Source organism: Cololabis saira, chromosome 17 (genome assembly GCF_033807715.1).
Source record: "Cololabis saira isolate AMF1-May2022 chromosome 17, fColSai1.1, whole genome shotgun sequence".
Lineage (NCBI taxonomy): Eukaryota > Metazoa > Chordata > Actinopteri > Beloniformes > Belonidae > Cololabis > Cololabis saira.
The window spans coordinates 19,633,017-19,652,449 of record NC_084603.1 but is presented as its reverse complement, the minus strand read 5'-3'; the positions used below and the strand labels follow the sequence as shown (position 1 = coordinate 19,652,449).

At 40.3% G+C, this 19,433-nt stretch overlaps 1 protein-coding gene across 3 annotated transcripts in view; it reads right to left on the bottom strand.

The window, feature by feature from the left end:
* zgc:171482 (zinc finger protein) overlaps nucleotides 1–19,433 on the bottom strand; it is a 68,635-nt gene that overhangs the window by 25,821 nt on the left and 23,381 nt on the right. Inside the window, exons 3-5 of one of the 3 annotated variants that reach the window (XM_061745605.1) lie at nucleotides 18,342–18,434; nucleotides 10,757–10,937; nucleotides 5,973–6,230 (exon numbers count right to left, since the gene is read on the bottom strand). In XM_061745605.1, the coding sequence (XP_061601589.1) occupies nucleotides 5,973–6,230; nucleotides 10,757–10,937; nucleotides 18,342–18,434 (532 nt within the window). The remainder of the gene's footprint in view (nucleotides 1–5,972; nucleotides 6,231–10,756; nucleotides 10,938–18,341; nucleotides 18,435–19,433) is intronic. The other 2 variants (XM_061745606.1, XM_061745607.1) reach the window with 2 other exon arrangements.

Genomic DNA, 19,433 nt, shown 5'->3' with positions numbered 1-19,433 from the left:
CAGCTACAGGGGTACATGCAGTACAAGGCTGATCACACCAAAATCCACCACAGAGCGTCACAGGAAATCATTCCAGCCTGTAACCATCAAACTGTACAACTCCTCGTGTGTGAGACACTTTGAGTCAATGGATTCACTGTGGACTGAAATTCTAATGAAATTCTAATGTGCACTAACTGCTTTGATGTGCAATAATCCAGTGCAAATACTACATATACGCGCTACATTCCATACTCAACTGTTGATAAACTGTTATGTTATCTCACACATAACCAACATGTACATTTATATTTTAGTATTTATATATTTTTTTAGATTTAAATCTTATATTAGTACTTAGGTTTAAATGTATTGATATATTTTATACTTTACTTCTTTAAGACTTTTGAATGGGAGCCACTGTGACTAAAGGCAATTTCCCTCAGGGATCAATAAAGTATTTCTAATTATGATTTACATCGCAATCCTAACCTCTAGAACATTATCATTAGATTTTTAAAAAGCTCTGGTGACAGTTTAAAATCCTTCTCTCAACCATGAGCAAGTTAAAAATTATAGGCCAGTCTTTTACTACCTCCATTACTGGCAAAAGCTACTGAAAGGGTGACGAACTTCTTCTCTCAAAATGACTTGCTTTGACCTTTGAAAGTGATCATTATACGTAAATGTCCCATTTGCCTGTGACAGAGGCCCTCAAGACAAATGCTGCCTTTCGGTCCTTGGTTCTTATCCAACTCGACATATCCAATGCGTTTGACCACAGTATCCTGCTTTATGTACTCTTGAAAATGGGAATTTAGGGCAAAGCATAATTATAGTTTGAATTTTATGTCATAAGACACTCTCAGCATGCAATGGCAAGGGCGAACTTTGATACCTCATTGCCTCTTTACAGTAGTCCCCCAAGGCTCGGTGCTGGGGCTCCTTCTCTTAGGTGTTATTTATTTTTTTAAATGTATTTATTTATTTGCACAATGACAACAGTATTTTTTTTTTATCATACAAGGACAAATAATTTGTGCAGGAGAGGAAAAGAAGCCAGAGGGGCTTATAAAAAATCCTCCCCCTCAATACAAAATCACCAAAACAAATCAATCAATAGAAAAAGAATAGAAAGGAAAAGAAAAGGTAAAAGAAACAAAGAAAAATACAATAAACACCCAAACAAAAATATCCATGAAATGGCAATTTCATTTCAGTACGAAAAGCCTGTTAATTTTGTCTATATAAAAGACCCCACCAAGCTGGTCCTAAACATTTTTAAGGATGATTTAAGGTGTATGTTTCTCATCCTTGAACCTGGTTATGACCTCACATGGTTTTTCTTATTTCACTGCTGCAAAGATGAAACTCAGCTATATCTTTTGTTTACGCTTAATGATCCCATGGTCTCGGTATTAATATCAACTTGTCTCTTGGATATACAGGATATCCACAGATGAAGGAACACCACCCTTAGCTAAACCTCTCTGAGACTGAAGTGTTAGTGCCAACCAGTCTATCTAAAAAATATGGATCGCTTCGTCATCCCTCTGTCCGGTCAAAGTTGTAAGAAACTTGGGTGTCACAATCCATGACCAGTTGTCCTCCTCCAAACATGAACTCTATGCCTTGCATTGTATCAAGCTGTATCTATCTCAATATGTCATGTAACTCTTGGCTCAGGCCATGCAAATGCAGTAGTTCACCTGATGTTCGATCAACCATACAAACGTTAAACCGTTATTTGCTGAACTCCACTGGCTACCTTTGGGTGCTTGAATAAAGTTCAATTACCTACTGTCTGCCTACAAAGTGTCTTCTGGCTCTGACTCCAATTATTTAAACATTATGATTAAGGATAATACTCTTGCTCGATCATTACAATTCCTCTACGGAACGCTGTCCGGCACTGCTCGCCCTACACAAAAGCCAATCCTATTCCCGTTTGTGGTGGGATAAGCTGCCAGTTTCCATCAGAGCAGGGGCATCCCTCTCTACTTTTTCAGAAACTCTTGAAGACACTTGTCTTTCGAGAGCACCTCCTCTTCTCTTAACCTTTCTAAAATCCTAACTCAGCTACCTCACATCTAACTGCACTTTTCTACACTTCCTTTCTATACACGTCTACCTTGCAGTTTGTACTTTTTTTTGTTGTCTAACTGTACTGTTGTTTGATTTTTGTTCCTCACTTCTACAGTAAGTCGCATGTGCCCGCTAAATGATAAGTGTAACTAAATAAAAAACATGGTTTGCTAGCTGGGCTCAATGAGAAGAAAGCTTTGCACATCAACTATAAAAGGCATTATTTAAGATATTTGTCCATAGCTTGGAGAAAAAATTATATAACCCATTTTTATTTTTTATTTTGATGCAAGGCTTACGTCTTCTTCACAAAAACTGTGATACCTATCCTTACTATTTACCTTGCTTGAAGTTGCATGTACAGTAAGTACATTTTATGTGCGGCTGTGTCACGGTGAGGGAATGGAGTAGGAGGTCATCTTTGTCCAACATCTCAAGACTCATGAGTTACACAGTTATGTCTTTGCTTTAGTACACACACACACACACACACACACACACACACACACACACACACACACACACACACACACACACACACACACACACACACACACACACACACACGCAGGAGCACACTCCGATCCTAGACGCTTATCTCACTGCTTCTAATTCTCTCGGTCTCCGGAGAGCAGAGACAAAGCGCCAGGCCTGTCTTATGGGGTTTCTACCCCTGTTGTGATTTATGTAAAGACACAGCCGAGTCAGCCGGGTTCCATTTCTTGCCAATAGCCACCCCCAGTGTAACTTCTTCGCCCTCCTCTGTAATCCATCTACAGGGGTTTTATTTGGTAACCAGCTATGAAAAATCATGGCCTACTGCCCTGTGCCTTGGGTGTGCAATTAAACCAGGGAAATCCAAGAGTAAGAAATGGTGTCTATATAAATGTCATGGGGGTTTTGTGATACGTTTGGGGTGTGTGTATATGCATGTGTGGGTGGAAGCGTGCGGGTGGGGAATACAATAATGCAAGTACAAGTAAAGGTCAAGATTGTCAATAAGACAAGCAAAAAACCCAGTATGCAGATTTCGTTACCGCAGTTTAAAGAGACGGGGAAAATTGTGCACAAGTAATCCACCTGTACATTGTGTGGTGCTAATGAGGGTGTTGGATGACACATGATGACAGGTCAGATCCCCTTGTGGCAAGCACATTTTCACACAAAACAAACAGCAACAAGCAAAAAAGTGAAAAGATAGACTACAACAGTAAGAAGGGAGTGGAAACACAGATTGTGACGAGTATATAGCCCCGCAGAGAAAGGAGGACAAAGGCACAGATGTGGATGTGGACTTGGCTGAGATTGAATTCCTCAATGCTACCCCCTCCTCTTTGTGTCAGCTCAGCAGAATGCCTTGCATTCAACCCTCCCTCTGAGATTTCACTCCGCATACCTGCAACTTCACACCTGAAGTGGTGATAAAAGCCAATCAGATGTGAGAAACTTACACCATTGGAAATGTGTCTGAACTGATAAACAAATGCATGCTGTCAGTACGGCAGTTCTATGATGTGTATCAGACTGACAGCATCTGAGAAAAACACTTGATCAGTGGTACATATAACAGATCATGTCCGCTCTCTCAGAAGTCTTAGATCAGTTCATCGTCCAAGACATGCAATAGATTTGGCAGTGGAACATGGCTCTTTACCATTTTGCATGAAGATTAAAAAAGGAAACTTCTTTAGAAATGCCTTCGATATATGTTATATTTGCACACCGGAATATTTTTACTCAAAATTCAGCAAACAAGGGGAAAAAGAGACTTAAAAAAGGATCTGGGTCACAGTGTGTGGATGGAGGACGATATCTAACATGACACCACTTAAAGCCTATGAGCCGCTGTAGGCGGCAACATGACTCATGCTTTTAATATGATTGGCTTCTTGAGATGATGGTTTGTGTCATGGCACCTGGAGCACGGAGCAAACGACACGGCTTCAGCTCTCAGAGGATTTGCATGTGCTTGACAGGGTCTGTGTGATGTGTGCTGTGAGTGTGTCAAACTTGTAGATCTGTGCTGCAGTAAAATGACGTTAGATTAAATTACTCAACCCATAGGATCGAGAAAAAGAAGGAGTTTTTGTGCCAAATAGTATCCATTATTTCACTAGATGACCCCTCTGGCGAAGATAAGTGCAAGGATGCAAATCCCTGTTGTTTTACTCCTAGATTTCTGTATAAAAGTGTTTGCATGGGAGACAGATAAAAGGAGTGAAACAGATGAAGGAATCAACATTGCTGTAATAACTGTATTTGATCTCAGACTTACCAGGAAACCATAACAAATCAATTATTCCTATTTGACCCTTTCTTGAGTTATTTTGTGTGGGGATTCATGCTTTAACTCCTTGTGCATATATCAGTGTGCTGCTATGTAGCTGTCTTACATCTCTCCACTATGCATTGCACTGAACGTTAACTGCATGATGTGCTATGCCGATAAAGGTCTGATTCTTTTACACACTGAAAATATATCAGGAACAAGTGTGAAAGCTGTGCTGTAATATGAGCAGACTGCGAAGCCGAACAAGCTGGCATGGAAGGTTAGACTGTAGCTACTAGAATGAATTAGATGTGCCAAAATATCGTGGCTAATTAACGAGAGAGAAATATTAACTTGGGTTAATCGATGATGACTTAATATTCTCTCCCAGTAACCACTACAGATAATGATACGTTTCTACAAAGTTTAATGCTCAAAGAGGTTTCAGTTGTTTCTCTGCAGTGAACCGAAATCCAAATTCCATTCACCTGCACAGCATCGCACCAGTTCAAGTTTTCTAAAACTCATTTGTATTTGAAAAATATTTTGAAGAATGTATTTCTCAGACTTAACTAAGCCCACTCAAAGCAACAAATCACAGGATAGAGCTCAGTGACTCCATATAACATTTGACACCAGAAAGGGATAAGGTGATGTTTTAATTAAAAATAACCTGTATTGATAATTATTTAATACATGATTGATTATTATAATCTATATATGAGGTATGCAGAAGTAAGGGGAGGTCTACGCTCCCATTCAATCTGATTCTGTGGAGATTGCCAAAACATCAGCATCTTTAAAAAATTTGAATATTTTTGATGATGTTGTAGTGATTACACATAAAAAAAGATAAATAGGTTGAAAGAAAAAAAAATAGTTCCAAAAAGTTTGATGATCTAAACTGAATCAGAAAAAAATAAAATATTTTCTATAAATTAAAAACAACTAAAACAAACCATTTATATTTATCTGCTTCTGTAATAAGAAGGCTTTACTTTTTCAATGGCTTTTACTTGTTCAATGATGCCATGTACCTGTATTCCTATTTTATTGATTGTACTGGCTGTCTGCACCTCACGATTCAAGAAATAATAATTTGTTTGCAGTTTGACCAGTGAAGTCTCTCACTCTCTCTCTTGTCTCGTAAGACCCCATTCACACTGTAACTAAAAAAACATGTGACCCCGCTGAAGGGCAATAAATCTTTATAACTCTACACCTAGATGATTTAAAGACCATTACACGGAACGTGTTGAAGCCACATGTAGGATAAATAACCTTTACATAACATTCAAAAATGGAACTGTAAAGGGGGTTGATCTAACCTCTTAATGGAGACACATATGGCTAAAAGATACACCAGAAAATGTGGTCTCCATGTAAAACACATTTTTTATCCAAATGTATGGTCACTATGGTTACTTTTACAATATCTGCTGCTGATAGTCTAATTTGATCTGTGAATAAGTGGTGTGGCTTAGGTCAGTTGAAACGCAAACAGTATGTACGTTTCACTGTCCATGCTGCCACATATAACTATATACATGTTCACTTATTACCTCTCCTCTTACAGAGTCAGAACACCCTCACTGCCCTTCACTTGTCACTCTGTTTGGCTCCGGCTCAAGAGGCTGACCTGTGCTCTCCGTGGCATCCAGACTGTCCGCTAGCTGCTCCAGGAGGCGTGCCCTAGCTGCGTTCCTGCGGTGCTTCTTTCCCTCGTAGTGCTGCTGGGCCATCAGCGGGTTGTTGAACCAGGCTCCGCACAGGCAGCAATACTTCCCCGCCTCTCTACCGCCATTTCCACCGACCACTCCCGTGGGCCAGGGAAGGGCAGGGGGAGGAGGGGGGCACGCAGTGGGGTCTGTGGACAGTGGCGTGGAAGGAGATGAATCTGAAAAAGAAAACGTAGTAGTGAGAGAAGAGGAATGAGGTGTGATGGATTGCAGAAAGTGAAAGTAAAGTCAGGAAAAGTTAAAGGAGAGTGAGGGAGGACATTAGCATTAATTCAAATTCAAATAGAAGTGTAATGCCAAAATGAAAATATCTTCACAAAAATGCATTGAGATGAAAATTTAATGCATTTTATAAACGTAATGTATCCACATTCACACAGGTCTTCACACTCACGCTCACAGCAAGATGCAAATTCATTCTGTGCATATACACATTTACATTTGAGAGCTCTAGTTTTAGTTTGTGCTCATGAATTGCGAGTAAATAGATCGCTGTAGGCCATATCCGTGGAAATTAGATGAGGGTTGGAAAGAGGCCACATGCACTCCAGGGTCCAGTCTGCAAGTGCTGGCTTTTTGCCCACATCTAGTATAATGCTGAACCTTCTTGTTCTTTTTTTCCCCAGCCTACTTTGTTTTCTGGCTCTTTTGATGGGATGAAAAAAAAACAGAGAAATGGCAGACTTCCAGGTGACCTGCTACTCATGACATGACACTGGTTACCATGGTGATTGCCCATTAATAGCCTACAGGCACTGACATGTGCACTGGACATAGTTGTGGCTCTCGCAGCGAGGATTGAGTAGGTGCGCTCGAGTACGTGCGTGTCTGTGTTGTCATGGGGTTGTTGGCGGACTGAACATGCAATCCACCTTTGAGTGTGTGTGTTTGGGTGCGTGTGAATAAAGTCTCAGAACAGGCTGCTTGCATGTGTACGGTACAGTACGTGCACCAAAGGAACTATCCTGGGAGGGTAGGTAGGTCCACAGCCAGATTGTGTGAGAAAGCTTATGATGCCAGATGGTGTGTCCAAATGTGCCGATTCACCGTCCACTATGTGTCAATGACTCTGGAGTCATAGTGACTGTGACTACACAACCACAGTGCTACACATTTTAAATCACAAACAAAAGCCCACTCACACGTGCTTTCGAGGCCCAGGCAATCATATCACGCATTCTGCAGCCACCATTAACTCACTGCTCACAGATTAGCAGCTTGTATGAGTTGTTGACCAATAACCAAGAATGATTAGGTGTGCCGGCTGTGTGGGTCTTTTGTGTATTGGCCCGCATTGACTTAACTCAAGCCCTGTGAGCTGATTGGCTGCTACACCTTGCTGTGTCTTCAAGCTCTGTTCACATAGTTACTGTAGCTATGGCTGTGTCTCTGCTCATCTACCCACCACACCCACTCAAAATCTCCTTGCTTATCTTTGCCATGTCAATCTTACTTCATTTAAAAACACAATACAACATTTTTTATTTCATTTTTGTGCTTTACTGTTAACATCAAAGACAAGGTGTTCACCAAATCTCTGGCTGGCTTTGTTTGTGTTTGCGTGTGGTTGTGCATGAGTGAGGTTCCTCAGCTCTGACAGTTCTGTGGAACAGCAAGTGCTTTGCGGCAACAGGGAGAGATCCTCTAATGGATTTCTCTTCTCTATCCCTTGTTTTCCCACCATTTCCCTTCTCCTCACTGTGATATCTGTACACTGGAGCAGAAGTAAGTGCTTTTCATGGAGTGGGGCACAGGGAGTGTGCATAACAGTGTGTGTGTATGTGTGTGTGTGTTTTTGGAGGAGGAGGAATTGCTGGTTTGAAGTGTGTGTGGGGAGGAAGCACAGGTACCGACTCTGCTCTTTACCCCTCCTGTGTTTCTTTAGCATCCTTGGCTGTGCTTCTCTTCTTTCTCGTGCAAATACATTGATATCCATGTGTCTGGGATGCATGCGACTGCATCAGTCCCCCTGCATGTGTGTGTTTCCATGTCCATGTGCGACCAAGCCTGTCAGCTTTGCTGCGCATCTTCTGTGGGAGCGCTCATCTCAGAGTGCTCACAAAGGCTAGTTTTGACTTTAATCTCTCCTGAAATCCTCTTTTTCCTCTCCCAGGTCACTCTGCATCTCCTCTTGCGACTTGTTCTCGGTTCTTTTCCTCCAGGTCCCACTGTCATAAAATCACAGAAACTTCACGGCACTGGAGGAACAGAAGCGACAGCTTTTCAAAGTAGGCCGAAGTTTAGGAAAAGTCACTCAGGGGCTTGATGATAACACTCCATTTTGTAGCAAATGGGTGTTTATAGTTCTTTGAATTTTTCCATTTCAATCCAGTTTGAATCACATTATGTAACGCCCCCTAGGAGACGAAACAGACACTTTCAAAGACCCTTTAAAAAGCTACTCTTAAACAATCATGAGCATGACTGAAAATGTGTTGGTGGATGCTTGTATTAAATTAATGTATTCTGTTTAAATTATCATCTTTATATATAAAACAAACAGTGTTCGACCCCATTTGACCCCCTGCAGAACCTTCCTCTCCCCTCCCTTTTCTTTTTAAAAGGCTGGAAGTTTTGACTCAGCCATGCCTAAAGCTTTTCTTTATAAATCCCTACACTTTGAACTTTAAATAGATCTCAGACGTCTTTATTAAATGTGTTACTAACATGTGTGTAGAGAGAGGTGAGAGTATGTATATTGACTAAACTGTTAGGTTTGTCTTTAGTGACAGGTTCAGTTTTGACATATGTTGAAATAATTGATCACCAAAGTACCAGTTTATAGTCAGATAGATTATTTTCAAGTTTAACCTAAACAGAGAGATCTGCAATTTTCTGACCCTTTCAGTATTTCAATATTTAATTACTGTATCTCTATGATTTTCTCATTTGGTTCCTTGTAAATTTAAGCATGTGTCTCTAAAATACCTAAATGGATTAACAGAATGTAATCAGGAAGTCACAAACTTCTTTATATAAACTCCCAGTTGACGGTTGAAAAAAATCTAACCCACTCATTGGAGAAAACCTTTAGTAGATCTGGGAGACAGACTTAGGTCTGGGAATAGGATAGAAGAATATTCCTGTAGCATTTCAAGCACAGAAGAGACAACTGGACTCTATCATTCTTAAACAGTAAAGCTGCAGCAGAAGTATGGACTTCTTAGATCTGGCTGGCAAATAAAATTAAGTTGAGACATAGTTGGCTCCAATAACTGCTTAAAACAACGCCAAAAAGGATGTTTTTTTTCATGTTAAAATGTCAGTTGTAATTTCCTTTGAAGGATTATTTTTTGTGTGATCTTACTCTTGTTTTCCACCTTCCTTTAGGCTAAACCCAAAATTACTTTAAACTGCCATCCTGGTCTCATGACAACTGTGTATCGCTTTATGCCAGTATGACAGCATGGATTCAGCTCCCAGAGCTACAGTGGATTTTATGCAGAGCAGATTAAGGATATTTTCACACTGGCACTACTTAGGTCGACCCAAAGGAACTCTGGGCATGCGCGCAATTCACTTGGGTCAGTGTTAAAACAGCGGCCACACTATGGTGCACATCGAACTGCATACTGAGATTTCTCTGACGAGGTGGTCTCGGTACGGCTCTCAGTGAACTCTGATGTGCCCATTTGTGATGCGAAAGCTCCACGACCTCGATTCAACCAAGCAACGGGAGCACTCCACGGTTTGAGCTAAAAAGTCCTTAGTTGGCTGGGAAATGCAATGTGGTTTGTGAAGGAGCACATAAACAAACGTGGCAAAAAGAAATAAAGCTAGCAGTTGCAGATAAATGAATTCCAACTGCAGTTTATTTACCAGCTGTTTAATTTGTTAGAGTTATAAACGTAGAAATTGCCCACTCTGGGTCCAAGCATGTAGTTGTTATGTTGGTATGCTTTTCAGCTGTTCACTTCGGGCTGGTGATATTAACTAAAGATTTTGACCTCTCTGTCACCTTTCTTGTGGTGCAGCGTTTGGTGCACGTAAGCTGCATCACCTGTGCACACCAACACAGGTGATGAACGAACAAACAAGGAAAAGCATGAAAACAAGAAAGAGCATTACTGAATAAGAGGAAATCATGGTCACAATTTTAAAAGTGACTTGACCTCCAGACCTATAGAGGGACCCTCTGAACTAAAAATGTTCAAGTTTCCAAAATGTGCCTGAATGACAATGCAAAGGAAAACCCCTCTGATTCCAAATGCAGATTGAACTAATAGGCCACATTTCAGTTTGTGTGGGGGATAAAAGACTGAACGTCATGCCGTTAATACCAAAATAAAGACAAAAAAAAGACAAAGTTCTAGTGTCGGAACCTAAACCCATTACAGAACATCTCTGAAGAGTCGGAAAGGACTGTCCCAACATAACCCAGCAGAGCTGGAGTGATTGTGGAACGTACAAGTGGAAAAACTTTTACAGGAAAGATGTACCAAGCTTGTATTCCCAAAAGGGTGCCATCGTTGCCAAAGGTACTTTAAATAATGTCTCTGTAAGTAAACGGTCCAAATACTTTTGTAAGTGGAATTCATTTACTTTTATCTTAAGATTAAGCTGCAGTATGTAGAAAAACTTGATTCGGTCTAAATACTTTCTTTTGGCAAAGAATTTCAACCTGGGGATGGCAATGTTTGCATGGATTAATTATAAGTGATAGCAGATAAAATATGCAGGATACCTGTGTTTGTGGGGCTGGCCATGGCTGTGGGAAGGTTGGGTGGCTCCCCCAGTACCAGACGGACTCTCTTGGCATGGGTTTTTCCCTGGTAGTGAGACTGGGCCACAATTGCGGAGGTGAAGAACATGTTACACAAGGTACAACACTTGTTCCTGTCTACTTCTGTCTCTGCACAGTCCTGCAGCAAGAGTGGAAAAGGAAGAAGAAGAAGAAGAAGAAGAAGAAGAAAGAGAAGAGATAGGGAAACAAAGATAAATGTCATGTAAGAAGGGGGTAAAGGAGGGGAAATGGGAAAGTGAATGGTGGAGGTGAAAAAAGGAGTCAAGTGCAAAAAAAAGTTGGTGAAAGTGAGAGAATAGCCAGCTGGAATGGCAAATGGCAAGATGCAAACTTTGCAGTGAACTCACGCAAACACACACACAGATACACACACACAGAGATGATCAAATATTCATCTGTCTCTCTGGGCTGAGATTGTGGCTTGGCCCTTTCACCGCTACTGGTACATTACTAATGATGAGGGGGAGTCGCTCCCTTGGGAGAGAGGGAATACAAACAAAAAGACCAACCACATGATTGACACAGATGTGCAAACACATGGTCTCACACACATACACACACACGCGCTCAAATACAGTACAGTACACTACACAATACAACCAAATGCCACCTCTTCTTTCGCTATATTTAAAGAGAAAATAAAACTTATAAAAAAAATATTATGCAGGCTACATGTTAGGGAATATACAGCAATCCAGTCATTTCTACAAGGGACATAAAAACGGCACATGTGATTGAGCCAAAGGTGACGACTGCTTGTAAACCTTTCTTATGATAGAGACAATATAATTCCTGACAAAACTGAGATAGGCTGTGACGATTAGTCACATGTAAGTGGTGTGTAACCTCACACGACCTTCAAAAAAATACATACAAGAAGTGAAATGTGCTCACGGAAACAGCACAAATACCACAGACAACTCTCCATGAAAGAGCTGTTTCTGAACATGTAGATCTTATGTGGACAGTCAGATTTAACGTGGTTGTGTTCTTCATCCATACGTGGAGAAAGTCTCTCTATGTTTCAGTGCAACAAAATGAGGCCAGAGAAACTGATATCTCAGATGATCTCATTGGAAGAGTTCACTTGGCCTGCGTGGAGCCTTACTTCTGCTATTTAACTGTATATTCAACATAAAACCTAAGACTAATTAAATAACTGCACCAGGTTAAATGTGCCTCATCCACTTAGCAATAGCATACTGATTGCACATTGATTGCAGTAATTGCTACTTCGTTTAACATGAAAGGTGTCAGCAGTGTCACAATTCGTAGATGGTCTGTAGAGGTGTAACGGTATTTGTATTCGTCCTGTATCGTCACGGTACGGGTGTTATGGTTCGGTGCACGCAGTCACACGACAAATACGTCTGAGTGAGTATTTAAAAGTCAATCCAGGTGGCGGTAATGAGCCTGAAGCTGCCAACAATCGACATTACAGAAGAAGCCGCAGCAGGAGAAGAAGAGGAATGGAGGGTGTAGGAAAGCCGCCGGCTTCGTTTAAATTACGTGAATAAATTGAAAACGACGAGGAAAAACATGTGTGTGCAACAACTTATTTGTTTAAAGCAGAGAAGCAATTGCCATTATGAAAAATACTATATATGTGTGTGCTAGTCTCACACATGACTCACTTTTTGTTGCTTTTTTTGTATCGAACCGTGACTTGTGTGTACCGTTACACCCCGAGTCCGTAGGCATTCACTTTTAGGTCAAATGCACAGAGAATAACTTTTCTTGTTTGGTTTAAAATTATTTGGAGCAACATATTTTACCTTTACTGCATTGCTGTTTGTGCTTTTTAGTGTATTTGTGAATGTTGAAAAAGGTGCAGCAACCTTCAAGCTGCAAGAAAAAACCAACACACCAACAACAAATTTGTGCACTTTGTGTTATTTCAACTTCTGCTGTCCGTGTCCCTGAGAGGGTTCTTTTTGCTTTTCTTCCTTTCTTTCTGTCTCTTTATTTCATTCTTTCTGTCTGGTGACAAATTTTCAGAAGAGGCACCTCAACCTGAATGTGTTTGTTGAAAAGTGTCTGAAACTCCAGGAGGAGTGGGTGCATGTTGCCCGTCTCAGAGGATGTGTGTGTGTCTCTGTGTATGCATTTGTATGTGTGTGTCTTTTGTCAGGCCTGGTTAGCGTCATGGACAGGGTATGTACGACTTAAGGACACCTTTACCTCCCAGGCTTAGCTTTGTCTCTCAGCTCTCTGCTCTCTCCTTCTCAGTGCCTCCTTCTTCCTCTTGCTTTTTGTCTTTCAGCTTTGCTTCCGATATTGGCCTTTTACTCTTTCTCCTTCCCTCCCTGCCTCGTCCCTCCCCCTCTGGGCACCAGTCTCACTGACTCTGTGTGTTGTGGGATGAAATATTTATCTGTATTGGCAGGCCCTCACCGCCCCCACCCCCGCCCCCCGCTCCCCTCCTTGCCTCCTCTCCTCCCCTGTGTCTGTCCCCGCTGCGATCATGTTAAAGGTTTGTTATAAACTCTCCCACACCTCCCCCCTCTATCACCGGGTCTCTTTCTCAGACGCTCAGGAATTTCTTTTTCTGTACTTTTTCATGGAGCGCAAAGAAAAGTGTGCGCTTATTTGTATGTAAAGTAAAAACAGCTTATCCATTGTAGATGTCATGATCTTTATTTATAAGTGTTGCATCGGAGACATCATGTAATACCTATGAAGAGATGTCACATTACTCCTCTCCTCCCTTGTCACTAGAAACATGTTTTTTCTCTCGCACATCTCCTGTTCCCCGGTCTCTCCTCCACCTCTTCTCTGATTTGCACTCCCTGCACCTCCTCTCATCTTCTTCACTGTTTATTTTCCCGTTTAATTCATCTTCCCTCGTTGCCATTGTCTACTCCATCTTTCTGCAAACTGTTGAGATCATGTTGAAGCATAATCTTCAATGACGAAAAAAATCCTACAACACAGCCCGAATGTATGTATCTTGTCTTTTTTCAAGACCTTGAAAATGTATCCTGCCATCCTTGTTTAGCGTCAGAATGTTTTCCGACGAAGTCAAGAAAAAGTGTTTCAAAAAAGACTATGAGAGATTCATTTTTGGGGCTATTTGATTGCGCTTACAGAGAAGTATCTACTTAAAACAATGCCACATGTCACACTTGTGATTTAATGGCAGAGTGGAGAAAGTTTTGAAAAAACCTAACTTTGATGTCTCAAGCTGGGTTACTGACATGTAAATAATTGCAAGCTTGTTACAGCTACCATTAGTGAACCACTTTAAACAATAAACATCATCCCTGACTCATTGTTTTTCTCTATTGCATGTCTCTACCAAAAGTCTTCAGCATTTGTCTCCCCATTTTTGATTTTTAAATTTCCCCCTTCAGCCTCTTTCTGAATATTATATCGTGCTGTCACTACCTGTCGCACCTTGCACATCTGTCGAGGCTGATTTGCATGCAACCTCATTGTTCTGTGTGTTGTTTCTTTGTGCGAGCAGATTCTGCATGTATTCCTGCTTATCCACTGCCTGACAGTGACGTTTGTTTTGCTTAATATTTCGTGTTTAGGGTGACTTCATTCTGCTCATGCACCTAACAACAAACTCCTAATTAGTGGTGTTTATCTTTTTTCCCTCTATTTTGTTTTTTTTTCTCACTTCCTTCTCACTTCTCCCACTGCACTGTGTTGAGACACTGTGGGAAACATTGCTAAATATACATATGCAGCAGCACAGAGAAAACAGATGCACTCATTTGCCATTTGAGGAAGCTCCAAAAGTGCAGTTAGAAAAAGGTGACAGTGCAAACATAAGATCAAAAGATGAATAAAAGGTAAAAGAGGGAAAAAATGCACTTTATCGCACGCTCTTCGTGTGGTAGAAAGTTGCACAGATGATAACAATAGAGAGGAAAAATAGATCAAGCGTCTCCTCCCCTTTCATCTGGAAGCACCTTCACGACCTACTTTTTCACTGTTTGTTCTGTGACAAACACTTTCACCTACACACAAACACAAATACCTGAAGGCATGGCATTTTACTCTGGTATTTCATTCACTTTGTGGAAAAAAACCCTTTTCTATAGTTCCCACTGGACTGCACCATTTCAATCAGTATGAAAACAGATGGGCAAAAAAACATGAAGATGAAGCAGAACTTCCTGTGGGAGGAACAAAGCTGACAATGATGAAAGAAAAAGGGTCTGTATTAAACTGAATGTTAATTCCATCTCTGCTCATGTGACATCAGTTTTCCAGCACTGTCCTATTATCAATGTCACCTATCTGTGAGAAAGGTTATGAACAAAGTGCAAGCTGCAGCACTCACACTGTGCCGTGGTATGAAAGAGGAGGATATTGTGTTTGTCTGAGTGCTTGCACATGACCTGTTTATGTGAATTCAGTGTCCCGTATGAGTCGAAGGCCAGGATGGCCTGAGTCATGTCTTTGTCACTTAGCTAGACAGATGGAGACGCAGGTGTGCGTGTGTTTCTACAATATGTCCAAGCGTATCTGTAAACCGATTAGCCCAGCTGACATAGTAGTTTATGAGAGTAAACTACAGTATTGTGCTTGTGTTAATAGAAGATCAGAATGAGTCTTATAGGAAAAAATGATTCCAATTTCTTGATTTATCTGTGCGTTTCCCCCTTTTATTTTGTCATAGTCTAGATCCTGTGGAAAATTATTCAGCTTAACTCCTCAAGACATGTGGTTATTGTGCTTCTTTTTGCGACACACAAACTGCCATTTCGGCTTGACTGAAGTTGCCCTTCAGATGACTGAACAGCTTTGGAAAGCTTCTTCCTTGGTAAATTTCAGTGGCTCCGTGGAAACGACCTTCACGCTGGCTTCACACAGCGACTCTCCAGGTATGTGCAGGTGAGAAAGTAAGCAGGATTTGCCACTTTCAATTTTGTGTAAAATGGAAAACTGTGAACTTCCTGCCAGGAGAAGCTAGTCTAAAAATATAGCTGTCACTGTCCTTTTGTTTCACCCCTAAGTGTTTTGGAAATAAACAATTCTGCCCTCTGAATAGGGCAGCCAGTTACATTAAGCTGTGATATTTCATGTACGTTTTCATCTTGTTGGCCAAAATGTTGGTGACGATATCAATTCTAGAAACACGCATGTAGACGCATGAACCAATTTTACCCTATTGTTACAGAACATGAATTTAACCTAGAAGTAAGTTATCAAAGATTGAACTTTTTCATGAGCGGGAACGCCACTAGTGCACTCTATGTCCTATGAGGGGTAGAAAATGGAGTTTTACATTGTTATGAGTGGTTTGATTAAAATATTTGTGATGAAGCTTTATTTTTTTCCACACATAGCAACCTTGTTCCCAGAATTATTAGAAGTCCATATCTGTCCTTAAAGGTCTTTCTTTTTTTTTCTCTCAAAAGAAATTAAATCTGCTTTCACTCATACCTCCAGCCATCATAATGTTCGTATTCTGTACTCAGGATTGATTTAGTTTTTTTCTGGTATAAAAACTCTTAGACTATATTAGTTGGATACAAAGCAAGATCCGTCATTATGCTTTACTTTGCAGTTTATAATCATTTATGGAAATTAAATATTCTGAAAACTACTTTTATTTTCAAATCAAAACATTGCATTGGACACATTTTGGAAATATTCCCCCTCCTGAGCATTTCCTGATCGTGAAGGACAGGTCCATCGCCCGCTCCAAGGTGACCAGCCTGACACTGAGAGCTCTTGGCTCCGGCACTGCACACAGTTTTTGGAGAAATTCCACCACTTTTCTCCCCTCAGTTAATTTGATGAGCTTTGTTATTTCCAACATCTGTGTCCCTATGGTACAGTGTTATGTGTGTATGGATTCTGTGTGTGTTTGTGCTTTATGATAGATGATACAGGAAGATAAGGAAGGGAGATAAATAGGGCACAACACAAAAACACACATCAGCAGCACCTGCAATACCCGTTGAGCCCAATGTTTGAAGTCCAACAATTCTTTACAGATGCAACGGCAATGTCAGCATTTGCTACAGTTGCAGAGTCTAGAAATGGCCACAGACACTACAACAGCACATGTATGCAGACCGAAACCATGTATTTATCAAGCAGTGACTGCCTTAGAATGCAATAGTCTGCAAGTTTCTCAGAAAACGTTTCCAACGAAGAGTGTGGACTGTGGAAATGTACTTTCAAAACACGTGTCAGCTACATGCTCGGGCTCCACAGCCTTAGTGGGCTTTTGCAGGAAATAAACAGAGCCACACTTACAGTCAGATGCAGTGGATGGCATCTGATCCCACTATATCGTACCAGGCAAAGGCATAACCTCCCCTCGGGGAGTTCTCGCTTACAACTAGACCAAACTAATAATCCCATGAGCGCTTTCCAACAATGGTCGAGGGTGAAAGTGGGCATACTTTGAAAAAGATTCATACATAGCTTGTCATCTTTTTTTTTCTTTTCCATCTACATACTGTTTGATAAAGGACAAATTAGCTCAAAGATGATCATAAACATGGCAGTTGGTCCGACTGCAAAACAAATACATCTTTAACCCCGTCCTGCAGAGGTCTAACGAGACCATATCAAAATGAGTTTATTTCAGCAACAAGTTTATTTACAAAAAAAACTGGTATCAAAATTAAGGTGATACATATGTGATTTCTTTTTTTCTTTTTTTTTTTTTTACCATTTATTTCCTTTATTGTGTGACAGAGCTTTTAGAGGCTTTTAAAGATGAATTTGACACACTTCCCAACTGGCCATAACTGTGCTATTGAGATTTGAAAATATAAAACTGGTTTTATTTAAGGGTTTTATATTTGTTTGTAATAGTACACTGTATGTGCTATGTTCTCCCATGTGAAGCAGCCACTGTGGATGTTTGTCCAGGAGGCTGATTTGGATGATTGACTCTTCATACCGAATAAAATCGATGGGCAGTTCACAGAACCGTATCATTATGTCAGAAAAAGAAAAGACTGAATGTTTCCTCGTGGTGGTACTTGGTAGTTCTGCTTTTATACACTTCTACCACGAAAAAAATTATCGTAAAGAGGAAAAAATGTTGTTACTTATTATAGAGACTTGAAATTCTATGAATCCATAGAGTTTTCCACTGCAATATGATTTATGATGGTAAGATATCAAAACTAAGACTGAATACAGAGTTTTTCTTTCGAAAGTGAAGTTGTTTTTTTGCTCTTTGTTGGCTGTTAGCTGCTGTTGCGGATCCTTAATCAGTTGTGGAGGAGTTTGTCATGTAGCATCTAGTCACTAGTGAAGATTTTCTGTGGCATTATCTCTTTTAGTGATGTGTTTATTCAGCTGCTTCTTATTGGAATTCTGTTGTTTTTCTTTTGTCTGTTTTTGTTTTTTTAGACAATTCTCTTTATAGCCGTAAAGCTTTCCTGTTCATCTGGTATGGTGCATATTTTGTGTCACGGTTTGAATTTGAGCTCCTGTTCGGAACAAGCTAAATTGTCAGAAAATGCTGCTTTGGTGGGGATAATGAAAGTGATGTCAGTAACACAGACACATGGAGACACACACGCCTTGAGTGTGAGCATACTGGGTTGTCTGGCCTTAGTCTTTTGGAAGGAGGTCCTCCATCTTCAGGGTGAAGCATGTAGAACAGACGCACCTTGTTGGCATGCTTCTTACTCTAAGAGGGAGACAGAAACAGACGGAGAGAAAGTCAGCAAGAAAAATGAGTTTTGTTTTATGAAGTGAGCCAAATGAGGAAAAATAAAATAATCAATGACTACCACTCCTCCTTGGCAACTCTCTCCATGCTTTTATGTTTGTGAGCTGTCGATGTTAGCAGACGTTTTGCCCCTGGTTAGATGACTGTTTGGTTTGAGCCTGCCTCAGCTTTTTGGAGCCCGGATCTGATTGAAATATTGAGTAGACCAAGTGGTGGTGGTGGGGGTTTAGGTTTGCTTGTAGTACAGACAGTGACACAAAAAAGTGTTCAAGGAAGTGAGGAAATTATTTAAGCTGTGCAAACTATAAATAAAAAATAAATAAAAAAAATCTTATAATGGTTTTTTGAATTCAAAAATTTAAAAAAAGAATAAAAGCAATAATCCTTTTTTGTGTGTGTTGTTTTTTTGAATCCCACCTGAGTGGGCTTTTGCCTGTGTTACATGGCTATAGACTATTAATAAAGTATATTAAGCAGTAATAGGCAGACATGTTTATATGAAAGGACAGTGAGCTGTCCTTGAAGCTGCTAACTGTCACTTTAATACAGAACAACAGAAACAACTGGTTCCACTGCAGGGGAGATTTTACTGAGTGTGTATGTGATCAGACAGCTCTGTGTGTTTGTTCTTAGAAAGTTGCTCAAAACATAATTTCATTGCCATGCTTTTGCCTTGACTCCTTTTTACTGTCTATTATTGTATAAACTCTATGCATGTGTTGACACCCTCAGGTAAATTGTACCTTTAATGCTGTTATATGCAGATTGATGTACAGCAGAGTCCAAGGATACAAGTCAAGCTTTTGATAATGAAAAGAATCTGGGAAGAAAAAAATGAAGAAATACGTGTTGATGAGAAAAGGATATAGTTAATTAAAAGTTGTTTGTTGTTGAGATGAAAATATGCAATAATAATAAATGGTAATCATGGCTGAAGAGCACAGAAAGGAAATGAAT